We start from the raw sequence: 25,905 nt of genomic DNA, 5'->3' as shown, positions 1-25,905 counted from the left end.
ATTGAGGGAAAAGAGGAATAGTAGTTGAGTTGAAAAAAAAAAAGGAAAGTGTATTAATGAAACATTTTGTTTTTGTTTTTGTTTTTTCTGCGGGGCAATGGGGGTTAAGTGACTTGCCCAGGGTCACACAGCTAGTAAGTATCAAGTGTCTGAGGCCAGACTTGAACTCAAGTACTCCTGAATCCAAGGCCGGTGCTTTATCCACTGCGCCACCTAGCTGCCCCTAATGAAACATTTTGAAACCCAAACAAGAAAGAATGCTTTTGGAATATGCTGAATGCTCTTAATAACAAGCTGTTCATGAGATTCAAAATTTGATATGCAATACTCTTTTTCTGGTCTTCTTAGCTGGGAATATCTGTGTGTATTTGTATATTCAAGTTTAGAGTAACAATTTTTTTTTAATGGAAAAGAGTTTATTCATCTATAAAATGATGGGAAATAAGATTAGGCAATGAATGTCAAGGATTCCTCCCTTCAAATTCTACTATGATCATTCTCTGACAACTCTAGTTGATGGCATTTCCTCCTTTTTACAAATTTTCATACCATTGAATATCTTTATCACTTACTTGATTTTTCCATAAAATGACCTGTATTATTGTTAGCTAACTTTTTCTATGTCTGTTTCTAGACATACAAATTTGTTATGTGTAAGAACTGTATTTTATATTTCTTTTTAGTCCTCAACAGCATCTGGCACAATGGTGGGTACTAGAAGATACCTGATAACTATCCGACAATTGAATAAATAAGTAGAAAATCACCAAGCAAATCTCTAAATTTAACATGAGATTATTTTGATTTTGAAATAAGAAATAACCTATGTCAAAAAAGAGAATGGCTATTGTTTCCTTTTCCCAACATCTTGACACTCTACTCATAAGGAGAAAATGGAGCTATTATTCTCACCTCAGACAAAGGAAGAAAAAGTTATGAGAAGAGGAGGAAACCCGTGTCGGTTAAGTCCGATATAAGCACTGAAGAGAAAATATTGGCAAAGCAAGTTATCAAGACGGACAAAGCAGCATCCTTTGAACAAAACCAAATATGGAAGGCATACCTGTATTTCCTTGAGCATCTTTTCCTTTATGGTGGGATGGTGGTAAGAAAGGTGACTTTGTGGGCTGAGTGCCTTGAACAGATGGCTTTGGCAAAGGAGTGGATTTGAAGACCACTCCCCACTCCACATGTGAAGTATCTGACCGGGATCGGGCATGGCCTGGCTTGAAAGAAGAGGTCTCATCCAGTAAGTCATTCACAGACCGAGGCCTATCCCTCCGACGTTGACAGATGTTGAAAAAAGCAAAGGTTGAAGCTTCCTTTTGTTCCATCCAGGAGAGGTGATCAGGAGCGGTGCCTCTCTGGACAATAAACTGTTCTTTGGCAGGGAATACATTGGGTACTTTGGTTTCCAAGAGGCCACTTTGACAGCTCTCCCAAATGGCATTGTTGCCTTTGCCCAGGGAGGTGCCACTCCTGATGGCACCACTGTCTGCTATTTTATTGAATACCTCATGCCCAACGAGTTCAGGGACTTCCTGAATGCCATAAACCTCCGCTTGCTGGACAACCTTTTCTAACTTAGTATCAAAACAACTGAAGAAATCCTCTGTCACTTCCAAGGCTGGGCTGATATCATCTACTTCCAAGGCTTCCATTTCACTGGTTTTCAAGAGATTCAAGTGTCCTGAATTAGGTGAAGGGAGAATTTCATGAAAATGTTAACACCAAAGAGATAAGGTGCATTCATAAAGTAGTTCTGGGAACAGAGAAAGTACCTTCATTTAGTTAGATGTAGTCGAGAAGACCCAAGCACTGCAGGAACTTTTTTGGTTATGACAAAGCACTCTCTAGCAGGATCAGCTTCTGATGGATTTCACTTCTACTTCTTTTTTTTTTGGTGAGGCAATGAGGGTTAAGTGACTTGCCCAGGGTCACACAGCATGGACTTCACGTCTTAGGAAGGTAGGGAAGAAATGCTCCTTTAAGATGATGTTTCCCAACTCAGGAACTGGTTTGGTTAGTTTTCCACAGGAAATTTATTTCCTAGAGGATAATAAAGAAACAACATAAAAACATTTTATTAAATGTTTTCTCCATAATGGATAGGTTTAATTACTTCCCACCATCCCCAAACACCCCTTTACTGCAACACTATACAAAGAGAAAAAGCCTGAACAAAGGTTCCATTGGTCCCAAAGTGGAAGATTATACAATTTACACAGAAGAGGGCGGAGTAGGTGATAAGGGGAAAATGAGACCAATAGCTTTTCTTCCCAAAGATAAATATTTAAGAATGTGTAAATGGTCTCTGTTGCCTTTTCTTTAATACTTGACTTAAAGCAATTTATTCAAAAGAAGTAGGAATTCTATGACTAGGTATAATCTAGAAGTCTTTGAAGGCCAAGGATACAAAGCATTTAAGATATCTAGCACCTGTGAGTCAGGTAGGGTATCCTTTATAATAAAGCTGATGGAATCATGCACATTCTGTCTTTGCCAAGATCCTTCCAAGTCTAAAGATAACTTTGTCCCTCATAATTCCTGTTTACCTACTAACATATCTATCTAATAGCTAACATCTACATAACACTTTCTTTAAAGTTTATAAAGCCCATACATGTTATCTCGTTTGATCTTCACAACAACTCTATGGAGTAGGCACTATCATCTCCATTTGGCAGATGAGAAAAATGAGGCTAAGAGCAATGAAAGAGTCACATAGTTTGTGTCTGAAGTATGATTCAAATTCAGGTCTTCCTGACTTAAGTCCAGTGTTCTTACAGACCATACCACCTAGTTGCCTGTGAACTCTGAGGAAGCAACAGAGCCATTAAAGCTAATCTATGGGGAGGAACAGAAAGGTAGAAGGTAGGCAGAGGTCTTCAGTGGCCCTAGGGTGTCCACTTAGAAACAGAACTGAGAGATATCAGAGTATACAGAAGCATGGAAAGACTTACATACCCTGCTGTAAAATGAAATAAGTAGAGCAATAAAAATAATATACACAATGACTTAACAATGGAAAGGATCAGAAAGACCAAAAAAAAAGGTTAAGTAAAATTTCAAAAACAAAAGCATTTTGAACAAGTATTATAATATAAAGGAAAATGAACTACTATTACTGGATGAACAAAAAGAAAATACTATGGAGTTTCCAAAAATCAGAAAACAGTAAGAAACTCCAGAATGGTTTTTAAAAGAAATAAAATTATTGAAAGAAGAAATTAGGAATGAATTTAGGACCCAAAAAAAAGCTCTTAAAGCAGAATTTAAAAACAAAAAGCAAAGTAGGAAACACTAAATATGTGATAATCTCCAAAAATTGAACTCTTTACAGAGATAATATTTATATGGGCAATGGGCACCTTTGTGGCTTAGATATATACTTTGACAAGTATCTTTACCTTTTTATGATATGAGATATAAGAAGCTAAATGAATTACCTTTGTCTATATAACTTCATTATTTTTAAAGATAACTATATATATTAGTTTTTCACTTCTCAAACTATGGGTCCCAATCTCCCAGCCCCCAAAAGCAAATATTGATCTGTGTTTAACACAAGGAATATATTTATAAAAAGCTGCATGGTAAATCATTCAGTCATAAAGTATTGCACACAAATAATTTTAAATACATTGATAAGTAAGCTTACAATTGGACAGAACTCTCTTTTTAGTTCTTATATGTATTAGACAATTGCCTCAGTTAACCTAAATAATTCAAGACCACTGAGTCAAGCAGAGACAGATTTATTTCATTCTCATGAGAATGGGCGAAGGACCCCATGCAAGGAATGAGGAGCATGCTAATGAGCTCAGGAGTTAAGTTTTTATAGAACTTTGAGGGGGCAGTCCCCTTGTGCACTAGGTGGGCTCACAATCTAACATCCTATCCTGTCCCACCTGGTACTCGTGTTGAGCTCGTGATCAGGGTATGGAGGTATGCTCAGCTAGGGGAAGGGGAAAGGGCAGGTGGTTGGGAAACCACCTCACCCATGTGGGAGGGGTGATACCAGGAATTAGGGCTTTTGGAAAGCAAGAAGGGAGGGGATAGTACCAGTGGGGGGTTGCACTAACAGGAGACTGAGGAGGAGGGGGTTGGGGTACACCATGTTCAGTAAAGGGCAAGATATGTGTCTCTCAGGGAGATTGCTACAACACCCTGTTTGGCCAAAGTGGGATTAGGGGGTTAGCAACAGGATGGAATATGGACAGAATGGTCTAGCAATAACAGGGACTGGGGGCTGGGTACTTTCCAGACCTCAATCTTGGAGTCTGAATTGACTCAAGTCCACTATATCCCACTCATTATAAAATTAAACAATTATAATGAATGTCTGACAAATACGTTGACTTATGAATAGTGTTTTTTTTCTTTTTCTTTTTTTTTTTTTGGCGGAGCAATGGGGGTTAAGTGACCTGCCCAGGGTCACACAGCTAGTAAGTGTCAAGTGTCTGAGGCCAGATTTGAACTCAGGTCCTCTTGAATCCAGGGCCGGTGCTTTGTCCACTGCGCCACCTAGCTGCCCCCTTCTTTTTTTCTTAATATAGCATAGCCTATAGTTTTAGAAATAAAATTGAATACTATTGCTTTTTATATTATTTTTTATATTTTTCCCAATTACATGTTTTTTTAAAAATCGATTTGCTATTGCTTTATATATCAGTTTTGAGTAAGCATATTTTAATTTATTAATATTATATACCAGTGCAGGATTGACCTTGTGTCTTCATAACTTCTCATGGTCTCAGGCCTCCTGGTAGAGAAAGCAAGGAAGAGAGCTTCAGCATGCCAGTTAGCAGGAGCAGGAAAAAAGCCAAAAGCCATCAAAGACCCAGAAGACCCAGAAGCCACGGAGAGAGCCAAGAGAGATTCCTGCCCTCTTCCCAGGGTTTTTATCTTCTTTAGATAGAGGTGGGTCCTTATACATTGATCAAAGCTAATTGGTTAGCATCATTCAATTCCACTGGTTGACACGATTTGAAGGTGGTCCACATTAAAATGAACTCTACAGATGACATCAGGGAAAAGACCCTCATTCAAGTTTGCTTAAGGCAAAATCCATTATCAAGGTATGGTTTGATACCATCAGTCCTTCACAGAGCTAGACACAAGAGTCTATCTCCATTTCTTTTGTTCCCTTGGGTTTGTCCCAGATAAAATCAGAACTTTCTGGAGTGGTTGAAGTGGAGGGGGAAAGGACTAAGATATTGATTTCTGGGTCCTCCCAAGAAATCCATTATTAATAATCCATTATTATTGTTATTATATATATATATATAAACCTATATCAGATTACCTGCTGTCTAGGGAAGGGGGGAGGGAGGGGAAGGAGGGAGAAAAATCTGAAATTGGAAAGTTTGTATAAACAAAAGTTGAGAACTATCTTTACATGTAACAGGAAAAATAAATAAATAAATAATCAATTATTAATAATAATTTTCTCACAATGTAAAAACAATTTTTGACATTCATTTAAAAAAATTTTGAGTTCCAAATTCTCCCCCTCTTTACCCTTGCTTCTTGCTAAACTGTGAAGCAATTTGATATAAGTGCAGTATGCAAAAAATACTTTCATATTGGTCATGTTGTGAAAGAAAACACAGAAACAAAAAACCCCAAACCAATAAGAAAAATAAAGTTTAAAAAAGTATGCTTCAATCTGTATTCAGACTTCATCAGTTCTTTTTCTGGAGGTGGATAGCATTTTTCATCATGGGTTTTTTGGAGTTGTCTTAAATTATTGTATTGCTATATATAGTTAATAGTTAAGTCATTCATAATTGATCATTGTACAATATTGCTGTTGCTATGTACAAAGTTCTCCTTGTTCTGTTCACTTCAATTTGCATCAGTTCATATAAATCTTGTCAGGTTTTTCTGAAAGCATCCTGCTCATTTCTTATAGCACAATAGTATACCACATCACAATTGTATACCACAACTTGTTCAGCCATTACCCAATTGATGGGCATTACCTCAATTTCTAATTCTTTGCCACCACAAAAAGAGCTGCCACAAATATTTCTATAGATATAACAGTCTTTCTTTTTTGTTTCAGAGAACTGTTATTTGAAAGAACAATGAGCAATATAATTTAAAATACTACTTAAATGCTGTTTTTTTGTTTGTTTGTTTTTTTTAGTGAGGCAATTGGGGTTAAGTGACTTGCCCAGGGTCACACAGCTAGTAAGTGTTAAGTGTCTGAGGCCGGATTTGAACCCAGGTACTCCTGACTCCAGGGCCGGTGCTCTATCCACTGCGCCACCTAGCTGCCCCTTAAATGCTGTTTTAACAAAGCATTCTGAAAATTATTTGTATTCCACATAGCCTGATTAGCTGGGAAGAAATAAGGTACAACTTGCAGTCCAGAAAAACTGGACTCAAATCCTGGTTCAGACACTAGATGTTTAACCCTTAGGTAAATCCCTTTGTTGTGGGACCCCAAGAAATCTAAAGATTCTAACCCTAAAAGAATCCTTAAACTTTCCCAAGGGAAAAACAGCTCTGCCTCCCACCTCAGGAATAAGGTATGGCAGAGCATGGCCCTAGTACCCCAGGTATGCTCATAAGCAATACCAAGGTCTGCAAGATGATATGCAAGATGTGGAAGGGTGCTGCATATCCTACTGATACTTCATTATTCAAAGATCCCTTCCCAGTAGTCTTGCATTTCCTCTTGCTTTGTAATTCCCTCCCCTTTTTGAGTTATAAACATACAAAAGACCAGGTCTTTTCTTACTTACTGTCCCCCTGCCATATATTCCTCTCTCCTAATAAACCTTTTTATTATAAAAGATTCGTGATGAGCTTCCAAATCTTTGGGTGAGCTAGCCCCCAATCCAGGTTGCAAATGCCCCCAACACCTTAACCTCTGTGGGAAATTTCTTCATATGTAAAATGTATGTAAAATGAGGATTGTAACAGCTAACTCACAGGACTGTTGTGAGGATCTAATGACATGTGAAAAGTTCATTTTTGCAAATTTTAAAATGATCTATATAAATGTCAGCTATTTACCTTTATATATGGGAAGTAAAAGTAATAATTTTGGCTACATGAAATTAAAAAGGTTTTGAACAAAAAAACTAATACAGCTAAAATTAAAAATAAAGCAGGGAATTGGGGGAAATTTTTTAAAAACAAATTTCTCTGATAAAGGCCACATTTCTTAAATACATAGGGAACTAAGCCAAACTTCAAAAATTAAAGCTATTCCCCAATTGATCAAATTGGTCAAAGGATATGAACAGGTAGCTTTCAGAAGACAAAAATCAAAGTTATCAATAGTCGCAGGAAAAAATGTTCAAAATCACTATTGTCTAGAGAAATACAAATTAAAACAATTCTAAAGTGCCACCTCACACCTGTCAGATTGGCTAACATGACTGTGAGAAATGGGTAGTTGTCTCCTCTCAATGTGGATATAACAGTCAGTCATACTACCCCTGACCTGTTTGTAGGACAAAGGTCTCAGATCCCCTCCTCCCCCTCAGGTTAGCAGGTCAAGGAGCCCTGGTCTCAATAAGGTCCGCTTCAGAGTTGTGTCCATATAAGGAAGTATAAGGTCCACTCCTGAGTTATGCCCATACAAGGAAGAGGGGTGGGAATACTGCGTTCCAATTAGCTAGCTTTTGCGCTCAGATTGTAACCCCACCAGTGATGAAAAAGGGGAAGGTCCATTTGCATTAGGGACTAGGGTATAAAACAGGGCCTGCGAGCCCCCTTTCTGGGCACCCACTAGCTGCACACTAGGTGCCTCCTTCTCATGAGAAGAAAATAAAGCCTTTGTCACCTCACTGCTGAGTTCCTGAGAATTATTGAGAAGAGGATGGATTTTTCCCTCACAGTGACAGAAAAGGAAACTGATAAATGTTGGAAAAGATGTGGGAAAGCAGGCTCAATAATGCACTGTTGGTGGAGTTGTGAACTAGTTCAACATTTTGGAGAACAATTTGGAATTATGACCAAACGGGTACAGAACTCTGCAAACCCTCTTGACCCAGTAATAACTATCAAGTCTATATCTCAAAGAGATAAAAGAAAATGACCCATATGTACAAAAAATATTTCTAGCAGCTCTTTTTGTAGTAGCAAAGAATTGGAAATTGAGGTGATACCCATCAATTAGGGGCTGAACAAATTGTGGTATATGATTGTGATAGAATACTATTGTGCTATAAGAAATGAGGAAAAACCTGGCAAGATTTACATGAACTGATACAAAGTGAAATAAACAGAACCAGGAGAGCATTGTACATAGTAACAGTAATACGGTTAGATGATCAACTGTGAATGACTTAGCTATTCTCAGTAATACAATAATCTAAGACAATTCTAGAAAACCCATGATGAAAAAAATGCCATCCACATCTAGAAAGAACTGATAAACTCTGAATGCAGAATTAAGTACACTTTTTTCACTTTATTTTTCTTGCTTTTTTCTGTTTGCAACATAGCTAATATGAAAATATTTTGTATGACTTCACACGTGCAACTGATATATCATATTGCTTGCCCTTATAATGGGTAAGGGAAGGGGTAAGAGGGAAGGAGAGAATTTGGAACTCAAAATTTTAAAAAATGAATGTTAAAAATAAATAGAAGGGGCAGCTAGGTGGCACAGTGGATAAGGCACCTGCCCTGGATTCAGGAGTACCTGAGTTCAAATCCGGATTCAGACATTTGACACTTACTAGCTGTGTGACCCTGGGCAAGTCACTTAACCCCAATTGCCTCGGAGAAAAATAGATAAATTTTAACAAAAGATTGGATGGGAGAAAGTAAGATCAAAGAAACATGTAGAAGGTTTGGGACTTGGTAAGGAGAAGATCCATCTCATTACTCAGATGGGGTAAAGGAAGAGAGAGTCAGGGATGGTGCCAAGGTTTTTAGATGTGGAGAGAACAGGGAGCTCTCAGCAAATGATCTCCATTTCCTCAAGAGAGTATAAGGTAAGGTCCACAGCTGGGAGGGATGAAGGGTGTGTGTGTGTGTGTGGGGGGGTATTTAAGTGAAGGTTTGGAATAATCTGTAGAGAGTAGAATTAAGAATTAATCAGAAGGGCAGCTAGGTGGCACGGTGGATAAAGCACTGGCCCTGGATTCAGGAAGACCCGAGTTCAAATCCATCCTCAGATACTTGACACTTACTAGCTGTGTGACCCTGGGCAAGTCACTTAACCCCAATTGCCTCACCAAAAAAACCCAACAAAAACAACAAAAAGAATCAATCAGAATGTGACTGGGATGAACTCTCCCATAAAAGGGAAGCGAATTGCAGAGTGGATTAAAAAACAGAATCTTAAAATATGCTGTTTACAAGAAACACATTTGAAGCAGAGAGATACACACAGAGTAAAGGTAAAAGGCTGGAGCAGAATATATTATGCTTCAGCTTAAGTAAAAAAAAGCAGGGGTAGCAATCCTTATCTCAGACAAAGCGCAGGCAAAAATAGATCTCATTAAAAGAGATAAGGAAGGAAACTACATCTTGCTAAAAGGTACTATGGATAATGAAGTAATATCAATATTAAACATGTATGCACCAAGTGGTATAGCATCCAAATTCTTAGAGAAGTTAAATGAGTTGCAAGAGGAAATGGACAGTAATAGTACTAGTGGGGGATCTGAATCTTCCCCTCTCAGAATTAGATAAATCTAGCCACAAAATAAATAAGAAAGAAGTGAAAGAGGTGAATAGAAAACTAGAAAAGTTAGACATGATAGATGTCTGGAGAAAATTGAATGGGGATAGAAAGGAATATACCTTTTTCTCAGCAGTACATGGCACATTTTCAAAAATTGACCATGTATTAGGGCACAAAAACATCATAGTCAAATGTAGAAAGGCAGAAATAGTAAATGCATCCTTCTCAGATCATGATGCAATAAAACTTACATGCAATAAAGAGTCATGGAAAGGCAGACTGAAAATCAATTGAAAACAAAATAATTTCATTCTAAAAAAATTAGTGGGTCAAACAACAAATCATAGAAACAATCAATAACTTTATCCAAGAGAATGACAATAATGAGACAACATACCAAAATCTATGTGATACAGCCAAAGCAGTGCTTAGGGGAAATTTTATAGCTCTAACTGCTTACATGAATAAAAAAGAGAAAGAGGAGATCAATAAATTGGGCATGCAACTTAAAAAGCTAGAAAAAGAACAAGTTAGAAATCCCCAATTAAATACTAAATTAGAAATCCTGAAAATTAAAGGAGAAATTAATAAAATTGAAAGAAAGAAAACTATAGAATTAATAAAAAAAACTAAGAGCTGGTTTTATGAAAAAACCAATAAAATAGATAAAATATTGGTTAATTTGATTAAAAGAAAGAAAACCAAATTACCAGTATCAAAAATGAAAAGGGCGATCTTACCACCAATGAAGTGGAAATTAAAGCAGTAATTAGGAACTATTTTGCCCAACTGTATGCCAATATTTACAAAAATACAAACTGCCCAGGTTAACTGAAGAGGAAATAAAATCCCTAAATAAGCCCATATTAGAAAAAGAAATTGAATAAGCCATTAATGAACTCCCTAAGAAAAAATTCCCAGGGCCAGATGGGTTTACAGGTGAATTGTACCAAACATTTAAAGAACAATGAATTCCAATATTATACAAATTATTTGGAAAAATAGGTGAAGAAGGAGTTCTACCAAATTTTTTTTATGACACAAATATGGTGGTGATACTAAAACCAGGCAGAGCCAAAACAGAGAAAGAAAATTATAGACTAATTTCCCTAATGAATATTGATGCTAAAATCTTAAATAAGATATTAGCAAAGAGATTATAGCAAGTGATCACCAGGATAATACACTATGACCAGGTGGGATTTATATAGGCTGGTTCAACATTAGGAAAACTATTAACATAATCAACCATGTTAATAAGAAAACTAACCAAAATCATATGATTATCTCAATAAATGCAGAGAAAGCTTTTGACAAATACAGCACCCATTTCTAATAAAAACACTAGAGTGTTTAGGAATAGGTGGAGCTTTCCTTAAAATAATAATAAGCAGTATCTACCTAAAACCATCAGCAAGCATTATATGTAATGAAGATAAGTTAGAGGCCTTCCCAATAAGATCAGGGGTGAAACAGGGATGTCTATTATCACCTCTATTATTTAATATTGTACTAGAAATGTTAGCTTTAGCAGTCAGAGAAGAAAAAGGGATTAGAATAGGCAAGGAGGAAACAAAACTATCACTCTTTGCAGATGATATGATGGTATACTTAAAGAACCCTAAAACAATTAACAACTTTAACAAAGTAGCAGGATATAAAATAAATCCACATAAATCATCAGCATTTCTATACATGACCAACAAAGTCCAGCAGCAAGAGATACAAAGAGAAATTCCATTTAAAGTAACGGTAGATCATATAAAATACTTGGCCAAGACAAACCCAGGAACTCTATGAACACAATTATAAAACACTTTTCACACAAATCAAATCAGATCTAAATAATTAGAAAGATATCAATTGCTCATGGATAGGCTGAGCTAATGTAATAAAAATGACAATTCTACCTAAATTATTGTACTTATTCAGTGCCATACCAATAAGACTACCTAAAAATTATTTTATAGAGCTAGAAAAAATAGCAAAATTCATCTGGAAAAACAAAAAGTCAAGAATATCAAGGGAAATAATTTTTAAAAAATGCACAGGAAGGTGGGTTAGCTGTACCAAATCTGGAGCTCTACTATAAAGCGGCAGTCATCAAAACTATCTGGTACTGGCTAAGAAATAGAGTGGAGGACCTTAGGCACAGGAGACACAGTAGTAAATGACATTAGTAATGTACTTTTTGATAAACCCAAAGACCCCAGCTTCTGGGATAGGAATTCAGTATTTTACAAAAACTGCCGGGAAAACTGGAAGATAGTATGGCAGAAATTAGGCATAGACCAACATCTGACACCTTATACTAAAATAAAGTCAAAATGGGTACATGATTTAGACATAAGAGGTGATACCATAGGTAAATTAGGAGAAAAAGGAATAGTCTACCTTTCAGATCTTTGGAAAGGAGAGCAGTTTATGACCAAATAAGAGATAGAGCATATTATGAAATGCAAAATGGATTATTTTGATTACATTAAATTTAAAAGTTTTTGTACAAACAGAAGCAATGTATCCAAAATTAGAAGGGAGGCAGAAAGCTGGGAAACAATTTTTATGGCCAGTACTTCTGATAAAGGCCTCATTTCTTGTTCTTTGTTTTTTTGGTGGGGGGTTTTTTGGTGGGGCAATGAGGGTTAAGTGACTTGCCCAGGGTCACACAGTCAGTAAGTGTCAAGTGTCTGAGGTCCGACTTGAACTCAGGTCCTCCTGAATCCAGGGCTGGTGCTTTATCCACTGCGCCACCTAGCTGCCCCCAAGGCCTCATTTCTAAAATATATAGGGAACTAAATCAAATTTATAAGAATCCAAGTCATTCCCCAATTGAGAAATGGTCAAAGGATATGAACAAGCAGTTTTCTGATGAAGAAATCAAAGCCATCTATTGCCATATGAAAAAATGCTCTAAATCACTATTGATTAGAGAGATGCAAATTAAAACAACTCTGAGGTACCACCTGACACCTATCAGATTGGCTAAAATGACCAAAAAGTAAAATAATAAATGTTGGAGAAGCTGTGGAAAAATTAGAACACTAATGCATTGTTGGTGGAGCTGTGAACTGATCCAACCATTCTGGAGAGCAATTTGGAATTATGCCCAAAGGGCTATAAAACTGTGCATACCCTTTGACCCAGCAATACCACTTTTGGGTCTTTTTCCCAAAGAGATCATAAAAAAGGGAAAAGGACCCACATGTACAAAAATATTTATAGCTGCTCTTTTTGTGGTGGCAAAGAATGGGAAATTGAGGGGATGTCCATCAATTGGGGAATGGCTGAACAAGTTGTGGTATATGAATGTAATGGAATTCTATTATGCTGTAAGAAACGATGAGCAGGTGGAATTCAGAGAAACTTGGAAGGACTTACATGAACTGATGATGAGTGAGATGAGCAGAACCAGAAGAACATCATACACAGTATCATCAACATCATGTGTTGATCAATTGTGATAGACTAGATTCTTCTCACCAATCCAATGGAACAAGAAAGTTCCAAAGGACTCATGATGGAAAAGGCTCTTCAAATCCAGAAAAAAACGAAAAAAGAAAAAAAAAAACAGTGGAATATGGATGCTGATAGGACCATACTATTTTTGGTTTTAGTGCTGTTGGTTTTCTGATTTGAGGTTTTTCCTTTGTGCTCTGATTCTTCTCGTATAACATGACTAATGCAGAAATTTAAAAAAATAAAAAGAATCAATCAGGAGGGGGCAGCTAGGTGGTACAGTGGTAAAGCACTGGTCCTGGATTCAGGAGGACCTGGGTTCAAATCTGACCTCAGACACTTTACACTTACTAGCTTTGTGACCCTGGGCAAGTCATTCTGAATTTCATCTGCTAAAGAAAAATAAGGAATATTTCACAAATGGCATTCTTAGGACTGCCCAGGGTAATGAGGAATATGTGTCTCTATACATACATACATACATGTATATATCATCTTTTGGCTAATTGTATGGAGCAAGATTTGTGTGTGGGCACTGAATAGCAAAGTGTAAGTCAGTGACTAAATTAGAGCTGTGTTCTAATTCTGACACTGTATTCAACTACAACCTTGCTTCACCTCTCTGTTATTGCCCCTACTCTACAGATTAGGAAATTAAGGCTCAATAGGAATACCTCCCCAGAGGTTCTCCTGTGGTGCTACTTATAGAAGTCCAAAGAATCTTGTACCTTAAAATATAACAAGACAATATTAATGTAGTTGTTTATAAAAGTAAAACTGCCCTTAAATGATTAATTGTACAAAATTACTAGCAGTGATGAACACTGAATCCTTCCCACACAGAGGTAGAAATAGATTACCAAACAATGCCCAGCCAACATACCCAGGGATGCTTTTTTTTATCTGGGACTAGATGGCAGTCTTGGAAGTCAATTCAGACTTCCTCTCACTTGGTTAAATGACAAGTAATCTGAATTTAACAAAGGCTGAGTGCTGTGAAGGTGTCTCAGTCCATGTTCTTTCAAAGGTAGCTACAGATACTCTGAACAAAAATGAACAGTGAAAGGCATCCAAAGAAAGACTTTTCTATCAAATAATCTTTTTTTTTTTTAAAAAAACAAGACCCTAATGTGGTAGCATAGATTTAAATGGTTAGGAACAACATGCTTCAATTCTCTATGCATGAATATTTCATTCCAATGAAGGGTAAATCTGTCCCAGAATTTGAGAGCTGTAATATGAAAGTACTCTTCATACACCCAAGCTTTTTGTGCAGTAAAGTAGGCCGTTGTCCATATTGGGTTATGACAGAGTTCTAATAAATATCTGTTACTAAAAAATATCTTCTTTGTTTATTAACCCTGCTGCCATTGTATTTGAAATTCTAAATTAAAAAAATTTTTGTCGTTGTTTTTGCAGGGCAATGCGGGTTAAGTGACTTGCCCAAGGTCACACAGCTAGTTAAGTGTCAAGTATTTGAGGCTGGATTTGAACTCAGGTCCTCCTGAATCCAAGGCCAGTGCTTTACCCACTGCGCCACCTAGCTGCCCCATATTTGAAATTCTATAATTAAGACATTAATTTCTTTGGGATCTCTCCCCTGATATCTTTTAAAAATACAAATACTCCTTGAATGAATAATATATTAAATTAACTTATGTTAAGATCAAAGGATTATGAGATTTAAAACTGTAAGTGACTTTCAAAATCATCTAAATGTAGAGCTTGTTAAACTGTAATTTCCCTAACTCATTTCATACAGTATCTATTTTGGGTTTTCTCTGACCCTTCTTATTATATGTATAATATAAATACTTATATGTATGTGTTTGTTTCTTAATATTTTGTCATTTTAAATGCCACCTCCTCTCTGGGAAATGTAAATAAATTGATATGTTCCTTGCAATAAAATATATACATTGCTAGATAGCTACATTGATATGTAAGCCCTTTTCCTCTCTTGTGTATTTGAAGGGTACATTCTCCCTCCCCTATGGTATCCATGTTAGCATTCACATGTAGAATGCTAAGAAAAAAAAAAACAATAAGCATCTCCATAAGGCCTTTGATTCTCATTTGAAAAAAACATTCCAAGGGCATCCTTCTAGCACTGCTCCTGAACTCCCTGGGTAGTTCAATTATATAGTATCCTATAAGTATTCATTGTTTCTTGCTTTCACCACTAAAACTAGCTGAGGTCCACCACCATCACCACCACCACCCTTTCTCCAATTTTAACTTTGTAGATTAGTGTTCATCTGTGTCCAAACAGCCTAACAGCACCTGGCATCATAGATAACACCCTCCACATTCCCGCCCCGCCCCCCGCTTTAGCTATCCTTTTTTTTTTTTTTTTTTTTTGGTGGAGCTATACGGGTTAAGTGACTTGTCCAGGTTCAAATGACTTGCCCAGGGTCACACAGCTAGTGTCAAGTGTCTAAGGGTGGATTTGAACTCAGGTCCTCCTGAATCCAGGGCCAGTGCTTTTATCCACTGTGCCACCTAACTTCCCCTGCTATCCTTGAATCACTAGGAAAATATTTCAATATCACACGCTCATTGTCATTAAGCAATTACTGCATACAGAGATCTCAAAGCATAGTTACCTTACTCCCAACAATCACTATTCTGGAGCTTCCAAAAGACAAGGAGCCTCTCTACCACAAGAAGTCAAATACAGGACTTTCCTGAACAAAAAGGCAACCCTAGGAACCAATTTTTGGGGAGAATCATCACAACCATCTCCACCCTGGGAACTGTTATATAAGCACCCCAATCTGGATGTATATGTGGAGGCTCACAGAGCCCTACGCCTCTCTCCAGCTCGCTCTAAAGAATATTCTTTAATAAACCTCTTTGAGACACATCTTTTTTGTGGTTTCTTCTTTTTTCCTTTCCCTAGTGTGAATGTTGGGAACCACATGCTCACTACTCATTTGAAGAGGCATCTGCTGCTTAATAAAGGAAACAAAATGCATAGAACAAAATGATTGGTTCCTCATTTTTTAAACTTCTCAAGCAACCCCCACTGCAGTTCCTGAGGCAAATGACCCTAATTTACTAATCCAATCTCCTTTTCCAGGTGAGGAAACTGAGGCCCACAGAGACAAAGGGACTTATTCAAGAACAGGAGTATTTTAGAAGCTTATGAAAGAAGAACTTTGGTGCACAAAGTGTACTAGGTATGTGTAGTGATGGTAGAGGAGAAAGGGAAGGAATGGACACAGAAAGAGGGGATAGGAAGCACTGAAAAGAAATGCAACTGCTTTACAAATTTTGCTGAGGAGTGTCCTTCACTCTAGAGTCTGTACAATAAGTTTCAATGCCACATTAACTATGCAATGTGGGAAATTAATGTGTAACATCCTTATATAATAGGAATGCCAGAGTGGATAAAGGCAGAATAAGGAAAACTTCACTGATGAGCTGTGTATCCATGGGAAAATGACAAAGGCTCTGTAACTCCAGCAATTCTCTGATAGGTGTTACAGATGTGAGATTTAAAATTGGATATTAGATCATAAATCTCCCCTACTTAACCCTTCCCTTAATTTATCTCCCAGACTAGTAAATGGAAGAAGCTTCTGGTTTTCTAGATAGAGCCTTTATTGTATATAAGGTGTTGTTGATTAGAAGGATAGGAAAATAGAAATACAGTACAAATCGTCTTAAATCTAGGCTTAGTCTATATTCCTTATAAAAACTCACCAAACCGATTTAGGCCACCTTTGGAGTGAGTCAGACCGTCTGTCCCGCGCCGCCAGGAGTCCCGCCAAGCCGGCAAAAAAAGGCTACTCCCCTTTTCTCCACCCCGGAAGTCAAAAAACCCGGCAGGCAGTCTGACATGCGCAGCAGGCGCACTGTACCTGGCAGGCAGTCTGACATGCGCAGCAGGCGGACTGTACCCGGCAGGCAGTCTGACATGCGCAGCAGGCGGACTGTTCATCTCCTCCCCAAAAGGGTGGTCCTTGAAAAACTGGCGTCTTTCAGTTATCCTAACCGACTGTTAAAAACTTTCATATTTTACCACATTTCCCCCCTTTGCTTCCTCAAGAAACGGAATGTTTCCTTGATGGAACAGTAAAAAGAATATAATAACTTTTGCTGACTAATAATATGCGAACAACAATACAGAAAAGGAAGAGAGGAAAGTTTTGTCCAGAGGGGCGATTTTTTTTTTTTTTCCTCATGAACCGACGCTTTGACATTAGTCTTGCAAAGGGAGAGCCTCTGCAGAGAGTACATGTTACAGATAGTATATAACAGAAAGGAGATAGTAAAAGCTAATAAAGCAAAACAGTTCATATAAAGTCTCTGAGTTCTCTTGTCTTCTTGAAGTGGTAAGATGTCATCAGGAGGAAACTGGATTCTGGTCTGGAAAACTGGATTCTGGACTCTGGTCTGGATTCTGGATTCTGGTCTGGATTCTGGACTCTGGACTCTGGTCTGGAAAGCTGGATTATCTTCTTTAACTGTTTGAATTGCTGTATTTTTAAAACCTTAGCATAGCATTGTCAATGATCAAATTAATAAATTCCATTACATTCCCTCCTTTATATGGTTAGACTTGTAATAGAGGGTTGAGGTAGTTATGCAATGTGTAACACTTTTTACCACCATGTGTCTGGATCAAAGCCAAATTTAGTATGTGTTCATGACACCTGAAAATGTTATGGAAAGGTTATCATACCATATCTCATGGTTCTGAGACAGCCAGTGATTGTGCTAGGCCACAGGTGAATTCAACTGAGTGAGATAAAAAGATAAATAAGTTCAGTTAAATTAGGTTAAATTAGGAGGGAGAGAGGATGAATACTGGACTGTGCCTAGTAATTGTGCTCTACATAGTCACCATCATAAGCAAACCATGGACTTATGTATACCTGTCTCTCCTTTTGTTGCACATATATTCTCTCCAGGGCCTGCGTCAGAGTTCACAGCAAGTTAGTCTCTGAAATGATAAGTTTCCATATTTCTGAAATCTCATTAATTTCACCAAAGACAATATGATGGTAAAAATGTGTGCTATGCTGCATAACTGAGAATATATTAGTGATATATACAATAATTCCAAACCATACCCAGAGTATAATGACATATAAATAATAAACGAATGTAAATAGCTGATTATATTAGACATTGTTACATAATCTTCTTTTAGACATTATTACATAATCTTCTTTTAGCAAGTAGACCACAACAAAACTCATTAGAACTCATGGTTCTCTCAAAAAGAAAGAGTAAATAAAAAAAAAGAAGAATTCTGGTAGCTTCTGAGGCCCGATAGCCTCACCCACAGCATATACTTAAAATGTCTTTGAATAATCACTTAGTTTACAAAATTTAGTTTTAAAGAAAAGCAAAAGAAACAAAAGTAAAAAAAAAACAAAGCAAAACCAAAAATAAAAAATAAAAAGCAAAAGATTCGCTAAGCACCCTTTTGTGCTCTTAAAGAACTTAAAGGTGCAGTCAATTCCAGGTCTTTTCAGTGCCTTTCAAAAGTCAAAACAAAAACAAAAAAACCCAAAAATTAATAAAAAAAAATAGTTGAGGTAGGCCAGAAAACTAGGCCATGTACTTCAGTGCTTTTGCCTGTAGAAGGAAATGCTTGTTAAATTATAAGGTATTTAAGCTGCTAGAGTTTGGGGTATGCCACATTGTTTTAACTGGTTCCCCAATTCTCTGCATGCCAAAGTGGCAGGGGTTTCTGAATTGTCATTGATCTTTCTAATGCTGTCATAATGTTCTTTATGGTAGAAAATGTGGAGTTCTCTAGCATTAGTTTTGTCTGTGCCACTGATTTTCAATAAAGGCTGATTTAATTGATGAACCACAACATTCAGCTGATGCTGCTTAGCAAATGCTACAATTGTATCATTTCCTCCCCACTTTCCAAATTTCTTTAATTCATCAACATATTCTTCAAAAGGGGAGTCATTTACTATAAAAGACTCAAACTCTTGTCTATGGTTAATCATATAAGAAGCAGCTTCTTGTCTGTGTCTGAGATGATTTCTACAGTGACCTTCTAGCTGGTCTGCTAAAGCCCTAAAAAGGCAATTTCCGTCTCCTGATACTTTACGAAGACTGAGTCCCAAAGCATTTAACTGATCAGTGGGATTCTTAAATGGGAACTTCCTGTTTCCTCTGAACTTTCTTTGCTCTTTAACAGTTGCTATCGTTAGGGTTTTTACCTCTTTAGCGTCTACCTCAGGTCTATCTGAAATCTCTTCACCTATGAATGGTGCAGGCTTTATATGAGAGCAATGAATCCATGAGTCTTTTTCACCAATTTTAATGGCAGTAGGAGTTGTCAATAATACCTGAAAAGGTCCTTCCCAGGCAGGTTGAGTTCCACTGGTTCTCTGAAAATTCTTTACATATATTTTATCTCCTGGGTTGAAGTTATGCAATGAAAAGTCTAATGGTCCTGCCTGGACCACAGCTCCTGCCTCATGGAGTTCACGTAGCCTGGTCTGTAATTCCTGTATATAGGAAGCAACAGAAGTATCACCTCCCACCAGTGATGTATAAACTGGGGAAAAAGTTTTAGCTTGGATAGGAGGGTGACCAAAAAGCATTTCATAAGGAGATATATGAAGTTCTCCTCTTGGTCTACTTCGTAGATAGAATAATGCCAATGGTAGAACATCAGGCCATTTCAAATGGGTTTCAGTACATAATTTGCCAATCATACTCTTAAGCTCTTTATTCATACGTTCGACTTGGCCTGAACTTTGTGGATGGTAGGGCGTGTGGAATTTTGGAGTCACTCCCAAGAAAGAGTAGATTTGGGATAAAATCGAATCAGTGAAATGTGTGCCTTTGTCAGAATCGATGCGGGCTGGTGGGCCAAAACGAGGTACTATCTCTTTAAGAAGAATTTTGGCAACAAAGGCAGCTGTGGCTCGGGGGCTGGGAAAGGCCTCCACCCACCGAGTGAGCTGATCAACTATAACAAGGCAAAATTTATAATGTCCTGCTTTTGGCATAGTAATATAATCAATTTGTAAGTGCTCAAAAGGTGTATATGCTAGAGGACGCCCTCCATAAGCTTTGGCCTTAAAAGCATACTGATTATAAGACTGACATGTGGAGCAGCCCGAGCAGATTCGAGATGCTGTATTAGTCACACCTGGTGCTATCCAGGTTCTCTTAATAGAGTCTACAATGCCTTGTGTACCAAAATGGCCTTTTCTGTGAACAGAGAGGCATACCTGGTGGTAGAATTTCCGGGGAAGAAATGGCTTACCTTCCGGAGACACCCAGATGCCATTGATCTGTTTCGCCTTAAATTTCTTTTTCCACTTTTCTACTTCAGAATCGTCATAGGTTAGGTTGGAAGGAATATCCTCAGAAGGTGAAAGGTTAAATACATGTTCAGGAGCTTCTAATGCAGCAAGCTTGGCTGCAGAATCGGCTCGTGCATTTCCCTTTGAAACAGGATCACTATTCCCTGTGTGGGCAGGGCAATGTACAACGGCTAGGGAAGAAGGCAGTTTTAGGGCATCTAAGAGGTCCTTGATAAGGTCCCCATTGGCAATAGCCTTGCCCGAGGATGTTAGAAAGCCTCGTTGACGCCAAATCATACCAATAAAGTGGCATATGCCAAAGCCATATTTCGAGTCAGTAAAAATGGTGGCACTCTTATCTTTAGCTATATTACAGGCCTGTGTAAGAGCCACAAGTTCAGCAGCCTGTGCACTAAAATGGGAAGGCAGAGAAGCTGCCCAGAGGGTGTCATAATCAGAAACTACAGCAGCTCCAGTAAAACGGGTTCCCTCTCTCATAAATGAGGAACCATCTGTATAGAGGACAAGATCAGGATTTTCTAAAGGTGTATCAAAAAGATCGTCACGGGGTTTTTCAGCCATATCAACTAAAGAAGCACAGTCATGCAATGGTTCCCCCGAGAATGGTAAGTTAGGGAGTAGTGTTGCTGGATTAAGAACTGTGCAGCGTTTTAAAGTGATATTCTCATTACCTAACAGGGTTATTTCATACTTAGCCAGCCTTTGATCTGAAAAGGCTTGTGTCCTGTGACGTAGTAAGAGAGCCTCCACTTCGTGAGGGCATTGCACAGTTAGAGGGTTACCTAGGACCAAATCAGAGGCTTTTTCTACCAAAAGCGCTGTGGCCGCCACTGCTCTAAGGCAAGGTGGCGCTCCAGCCGCTACAGGGTCCAGCTGAATTGAATAGTAGGCTATAGGACGTTGGTTAGGCCCCAGTGACTGAGTCAGGACTCCAGAAGCCACCCCCCTTTGTTCATGCACAAAGAGAGTGAAAGGCTTACTATAATCTGGCAGTCCTAGGGCAGGTGCTGATAACAAGGCCCGTTTTAATTCTTTTATGGCTGAGAGATGCTGGGGATCCAACTGTAAACTGTCTGGAACAGAACTTTTTGTAAGAGCTATGAGGGGTTTAGTAATTTCACCAAAAGAGGGTATCCATTGTCTACAGTACCCAGCTGCTCCCAGAATGGCTCTCAACTGCCTCTTAGTAGTGGGGGCAGAGAGTTGTTGAATGGCCTGGACTCTCTTAGAAGAGACAGAGCGAGTTCCAGCAGCCAAAATAAATCCTAAATATTCTACCTGGGGCAAACACCATTGTACCTTTGTCTTGGAAACCTTGTGTCCTCTCTTGTGCAGCTCCAGCAGTAAGTGACGGCTATCTTCCTGACAAATTTCAGCATTAGGAGAGGCCAAAAGTAAGTCATCTACATATTGTACTAGTATGGAGCCCTTAAAGGTAATAGAGGCCAGATCCTGCTGTAAAATTTGGGAAAATAATGTGGGACTGTCTACAAATCCCTGTGGGAGTCTAGTCCAGGTCCACTGTCTATTTTTCCAGGTAAAAGCAAATAAATATTGGAAGTCCTCATGTACTGGTATGGAGAAAAAGGCAGAGCAAAGGTCTACCACTGTGAAACATGTAGATTCATAGGGAATCGAGGAAATTATCGTAGCCGGGTTTGGAACTATGGAATGTCTAGGAATAACATAATTATTAATCGCTCTAAGATCTTGCACAAAACGATAAACAGGTTTACCATCTGGCCCAGGCTTGGGTTTTTTAACTGGCAAAATGGGAGTATTGCATGGAGAGTGATGACATGGAATAATAATACCCTGGCTTTTCAAAGCCTCAATTATAGGGGTGATCCCTTCTATTGCTTCCCTAGACAATGGATACTGTGGAATGGAGGGGGGTGGTCCCCCCTTAACTTTAAAGGTAACAGGCATGGCAGACTTAAGGAGCCCCACCTCATTAGGGGATGAGGCCCATAAAGACTCAGGAATGTCAGAGGGGATTTTGGATACCTCCCCTGCTGTTCCTTGAGCTTCTGTAAGTAAAATTGGTAATAAATGAACAGTATCCTCTGGCAATTGTAAGGAGACAGCCCCATCTGGAGCACAAGATATGGTTGCTCTAAGCTTGCAAAGGAGATCACGACCTAATAAATTTACAGGGGCATCAGGCATGAGTAAAAATGAATGTTCCACTGTTAAGGGCCCCATAGATACCATGCGAGGATTCAATTTTGCCACTCTCTGGCTCTTTCCTGAGACTCCCACTACATTCAAAAATCCTACAGGTCTACACCCAGCATCTGGTTTGCTTACTAATACTGATTTAGAGGCTCCTGTGTCTAGCAGACAATCATAATAAGTCTCCCCCACTTTTAAGGTGACATGTGGTTCATTACTCTGGGGAGGTGAATGGACTGGCACAAGTGCATTCAAAAAATCCGGATCTGGGAATATATGGCTTTCATTATCTATGTTCCATTCCTCCCCAAGACACCATCATTCCTGTGTCCTCTTCTGAGGGGGGTCTTGGTTACCATTATTCTGGTACTGCCTTTCTGTATTCCTCCAAAAAGATCTATTTCTATTTTGATTTCGCCTATAATTAGAATTAGAATTTCTTCTCCAAGTCCTACATTCTCTCAATTCATGCCCCTCCTTACGACAGTAACAACACACCTTAGTGTCCTTGTTCCAGTGTCCACATGGCTGACTAGGAATCGCTGGTGCCAGAATGCTCTGTTTAGGGTGATCTGGATCTTCCTCACGTGAGTCAAAGACATAATTTGCAAGTTCCTTAATTCTATCTACTGAGAGATTTCTCCAGTCTGGACATTGTTTCAGAAAGTATCTGCGTATTTCTGGCAGTGAATTATAAACAAATGTGTTGAGAATGATACAGGAATCTCTTAAATCTACTGGATCCAATCTGGTGTACTGTCTAGCGGCCTCACAAAGTCTATCATAAAATCTGTTTGGTCTTTCATTAGCCTCCTGAGGTAGGCTTAAAAATTTCTGCCAGTTTTCCGGTTTTCTAGAGCAAGATTCCATTCCCTTCAGAAGTGTTTCTCTAGCATCTTTTAATCTTTGGAAATCCCTATCATCATTATAATTCCACTCTGGATCCTTTAGAGGCCATTCCACATCGGCCTTACCTTTCGCAACAAGGGCATTTCCTGCTGAGATAATATCTGTAATCTCAGTTGGGGACAGTAAAGTTTCCAAAAGGCAAGTAACATCAGCCCAACTGGGTTGATATGCATTAAATATAGTCCTTAACTGTGAAATTACAGTGTTTGGATTTTTCTCAAAACTAGGGATGATTGATTTCCATGCGCTCAAGTCACTTGGTCTAAAGGGGCTATATTTTCTGACTTGAATTGGCACTCCCTTCTTACTATGTTCTATAGCTTCCTGCAGAGGGAGTAGTTTCTGCTGATCTGATTCTGAACTTGGATCATCTCTAGTAGAAACAGCCATTTTGAGGTCTCTCTCCATATGTGAGAGTTTCCCCCACATCATAACAATGATAATAACAAAAACAATGATAATAACAAAAACAAAAAAAAAACAACAAAAAAAATAAAATCCTTAGTCGTATGAACTATGGATGTGGTATTAAAAGGTATTTCAATTGCAGGCATAAAATTTCTACTTATATTAAACGTATTTTCCCAAAGATTCTCACGTATACTATTATACAAAAAACTTTTTGCTGCCTGAATGAGGAAAAAACCAATAATGTTATGAAGGACCATTGAGTAAACTATTCCTCTAAGTCGGGATGTTATGCTGTCCCAATACATTCCGATGAGAAAAATCAAAGGGATGGTAGAATATTCAAGCATCTTGCCCTTTAAACTGGGCTGGCTTTTCTGTTTAAAGCGAGACTTTTAGAGGCTTAAAGTCTTTAAGGGAGATTAGACAAAGGGAAAGTCCGAGGGGGGGGGGGGGTATTTGGAAAATCCACCGAATTAGCCGGCTTATGGCCAAACTAGGGAGGGTGGGAGGGTCCTTAAGGTCCCTTCGGGGTCGCCAAACTGTGAGATTTAAAATTGGATATTAGATCATAAATCTCCCCTACTTAACCCTTCCCTTAATTTATCTCCCAGACTAGTAAATGGAAGAAGCTTCTGGTTTTCTAGATAGAGCCTTTATTGTATATAAGGTGTTGTTGATTAGAAGGATAGGAAAATAGAAATACAGTACAAATCGTCTTAAATCTAGGCTTAGTCTATATTCCTTATAAAAACTCACCAAACCGATTTAGGCCACCTTTGGAGTGAGTCAGACCGTCTGTCCCGCGCCGCCAGGAGTCCCGCCAAGCCGGCAAAAAAAGGCTACTCCCCTTTTCTCCACCCCGGAAGTCAAAAAACCCGGCAGGCAGTCTGACATGCGCAGCAGGCGCACTGTACCCGGCAGGCAGTCTGACATGCGCAGCAGGCGGACTGTTCATCTCCTCCCCAAAAGGGTGGTCCTTGAAAAACTGGCGTCTTTCAGTTATCCTAACCGACTGTTAAAAACTTTCATATTTTACCACACAGAGAAGCTGTCAATTGGCAGCAATGGAAGAAGCTGCCATACTGGAAATTATTTATATTGATGAAATTACAAGTCCAGGAACTAAGCCCTCTCTCCAAATTACACAAAAACATAAGGAGAAACATGGTGTCTATTTGTACACCACCCAAAGAATTTCTCAGAATTGTAAATAATAAAGATAGAGATAAAAGTCCATTTTAATTAGTTTTAAGGGTCATTAAAATTGTTATGATATATCCAAGGCTCATTAAAATGGAAACCTGTTACTTGTAGATAAAGAAGAGGCAAACTCTATTTTTAAAATCTTGGTATACACTACATGTGGGGGAAAAGGGTAGGCAGAACAGGAAGAGTATTGTCCATCTATTTCTTCTCAGACCTTACAAGGCAGCAAAAACAAAAATAAAACACTAATGAAGCACTTTTAAATCTGTCAACTACCATAATCAATTATACTTAACAAGGGTGATCCAAAGGTACTTTAGTAAATCAATTTTGTTTACTCTTCTCCTTTAGTCTTTGAATTGTTTTGGTCTCTGGTCCTGAGGTCTATCAATGAAGCAGTAACCTAACTAATTAAATGATAAAAAATGAAATAGGTATAAAAGTAATTCAGACCTTGCATTTATCACATAGCAACATGGGTTAGGGGCCCAAGGAAATCAAGTGAGCTGACCAAAGGATAGCACATAGTGAGAATATGAATAAAAGAAGACCAGAAATCTGTCTTCAAGTGGACAGAAGGTCATGCATGGTATCCCAGGAGTAGACAGGGGACCAGGTGTGTGTGTGTGTGTGTGTGTGTGTGTGTATGTGTGTGTGCATGCGTGAATGTGTGTGTGATGAAGCTGAGAGCCCAATTTGGTGTTATTAATACCTTCACCTTGGATTTTTGGAGCTTGATTTGAAAAGGCTTGAAGACTTCAGTCCTACCATGGGTCT

At 38.4% G+C, this 25,905-nt stretch overlaps 1 protein-coding gene across 2 annotated transcripts in view; it reads right to left on the bottom strand.

Moving 5' to 3' along the window:
• PLEKHM3 (pleckstrin homology domain containing M3) overlaps positions 1–25,905 on the bottom strand; it is a 245,302-nt gene that overhangs the window by 207,204 nt on the left and 12,193 nt on the right. Inside the window, exons 1-3 of one of the 2 annotated variants that reach the window (XM_043997008.1) lie at positions 4,715–4,766; positions 1,782–2,049; positions 1,064–1,690 (exon numbers count right to left, since the gene is read on the bottom strand). In XM_043997008.1, coding sequence (XP_043852943.1) covers positions 1,064–1,661 — 598 coding nt within the window. In that variant the 5' untranslated portion in view covers positions 1,662–1,690; positions 1,782–2,049; positions 4,715–4,766. Of the gene's footprint in view, positions 1–1,063; positions 2,050–4,714; positions 4,767–25,905 lie in introns of those variants that run through there. The other variant, XM_043997007.1, reaches the window with a different exon arrangement.

Source organism: Dromiciops gliroides, chromosome 3, assembly GCF_019393635.1.
Source record: "Dromiciops gliroides isolate mDroGli1 chromosome 3, mDroGli1.pri, whole genome shotgun sequence".
NCBI lineage: Eukaryota > Metazoa > Chordata > Mammalia > Microbiotheria > Microbiotheriidae > Dromiciops > Dromiciops gliroides.
This window is presented reverse-complemented; position numbering and strand designations above follow the sequence as displayed.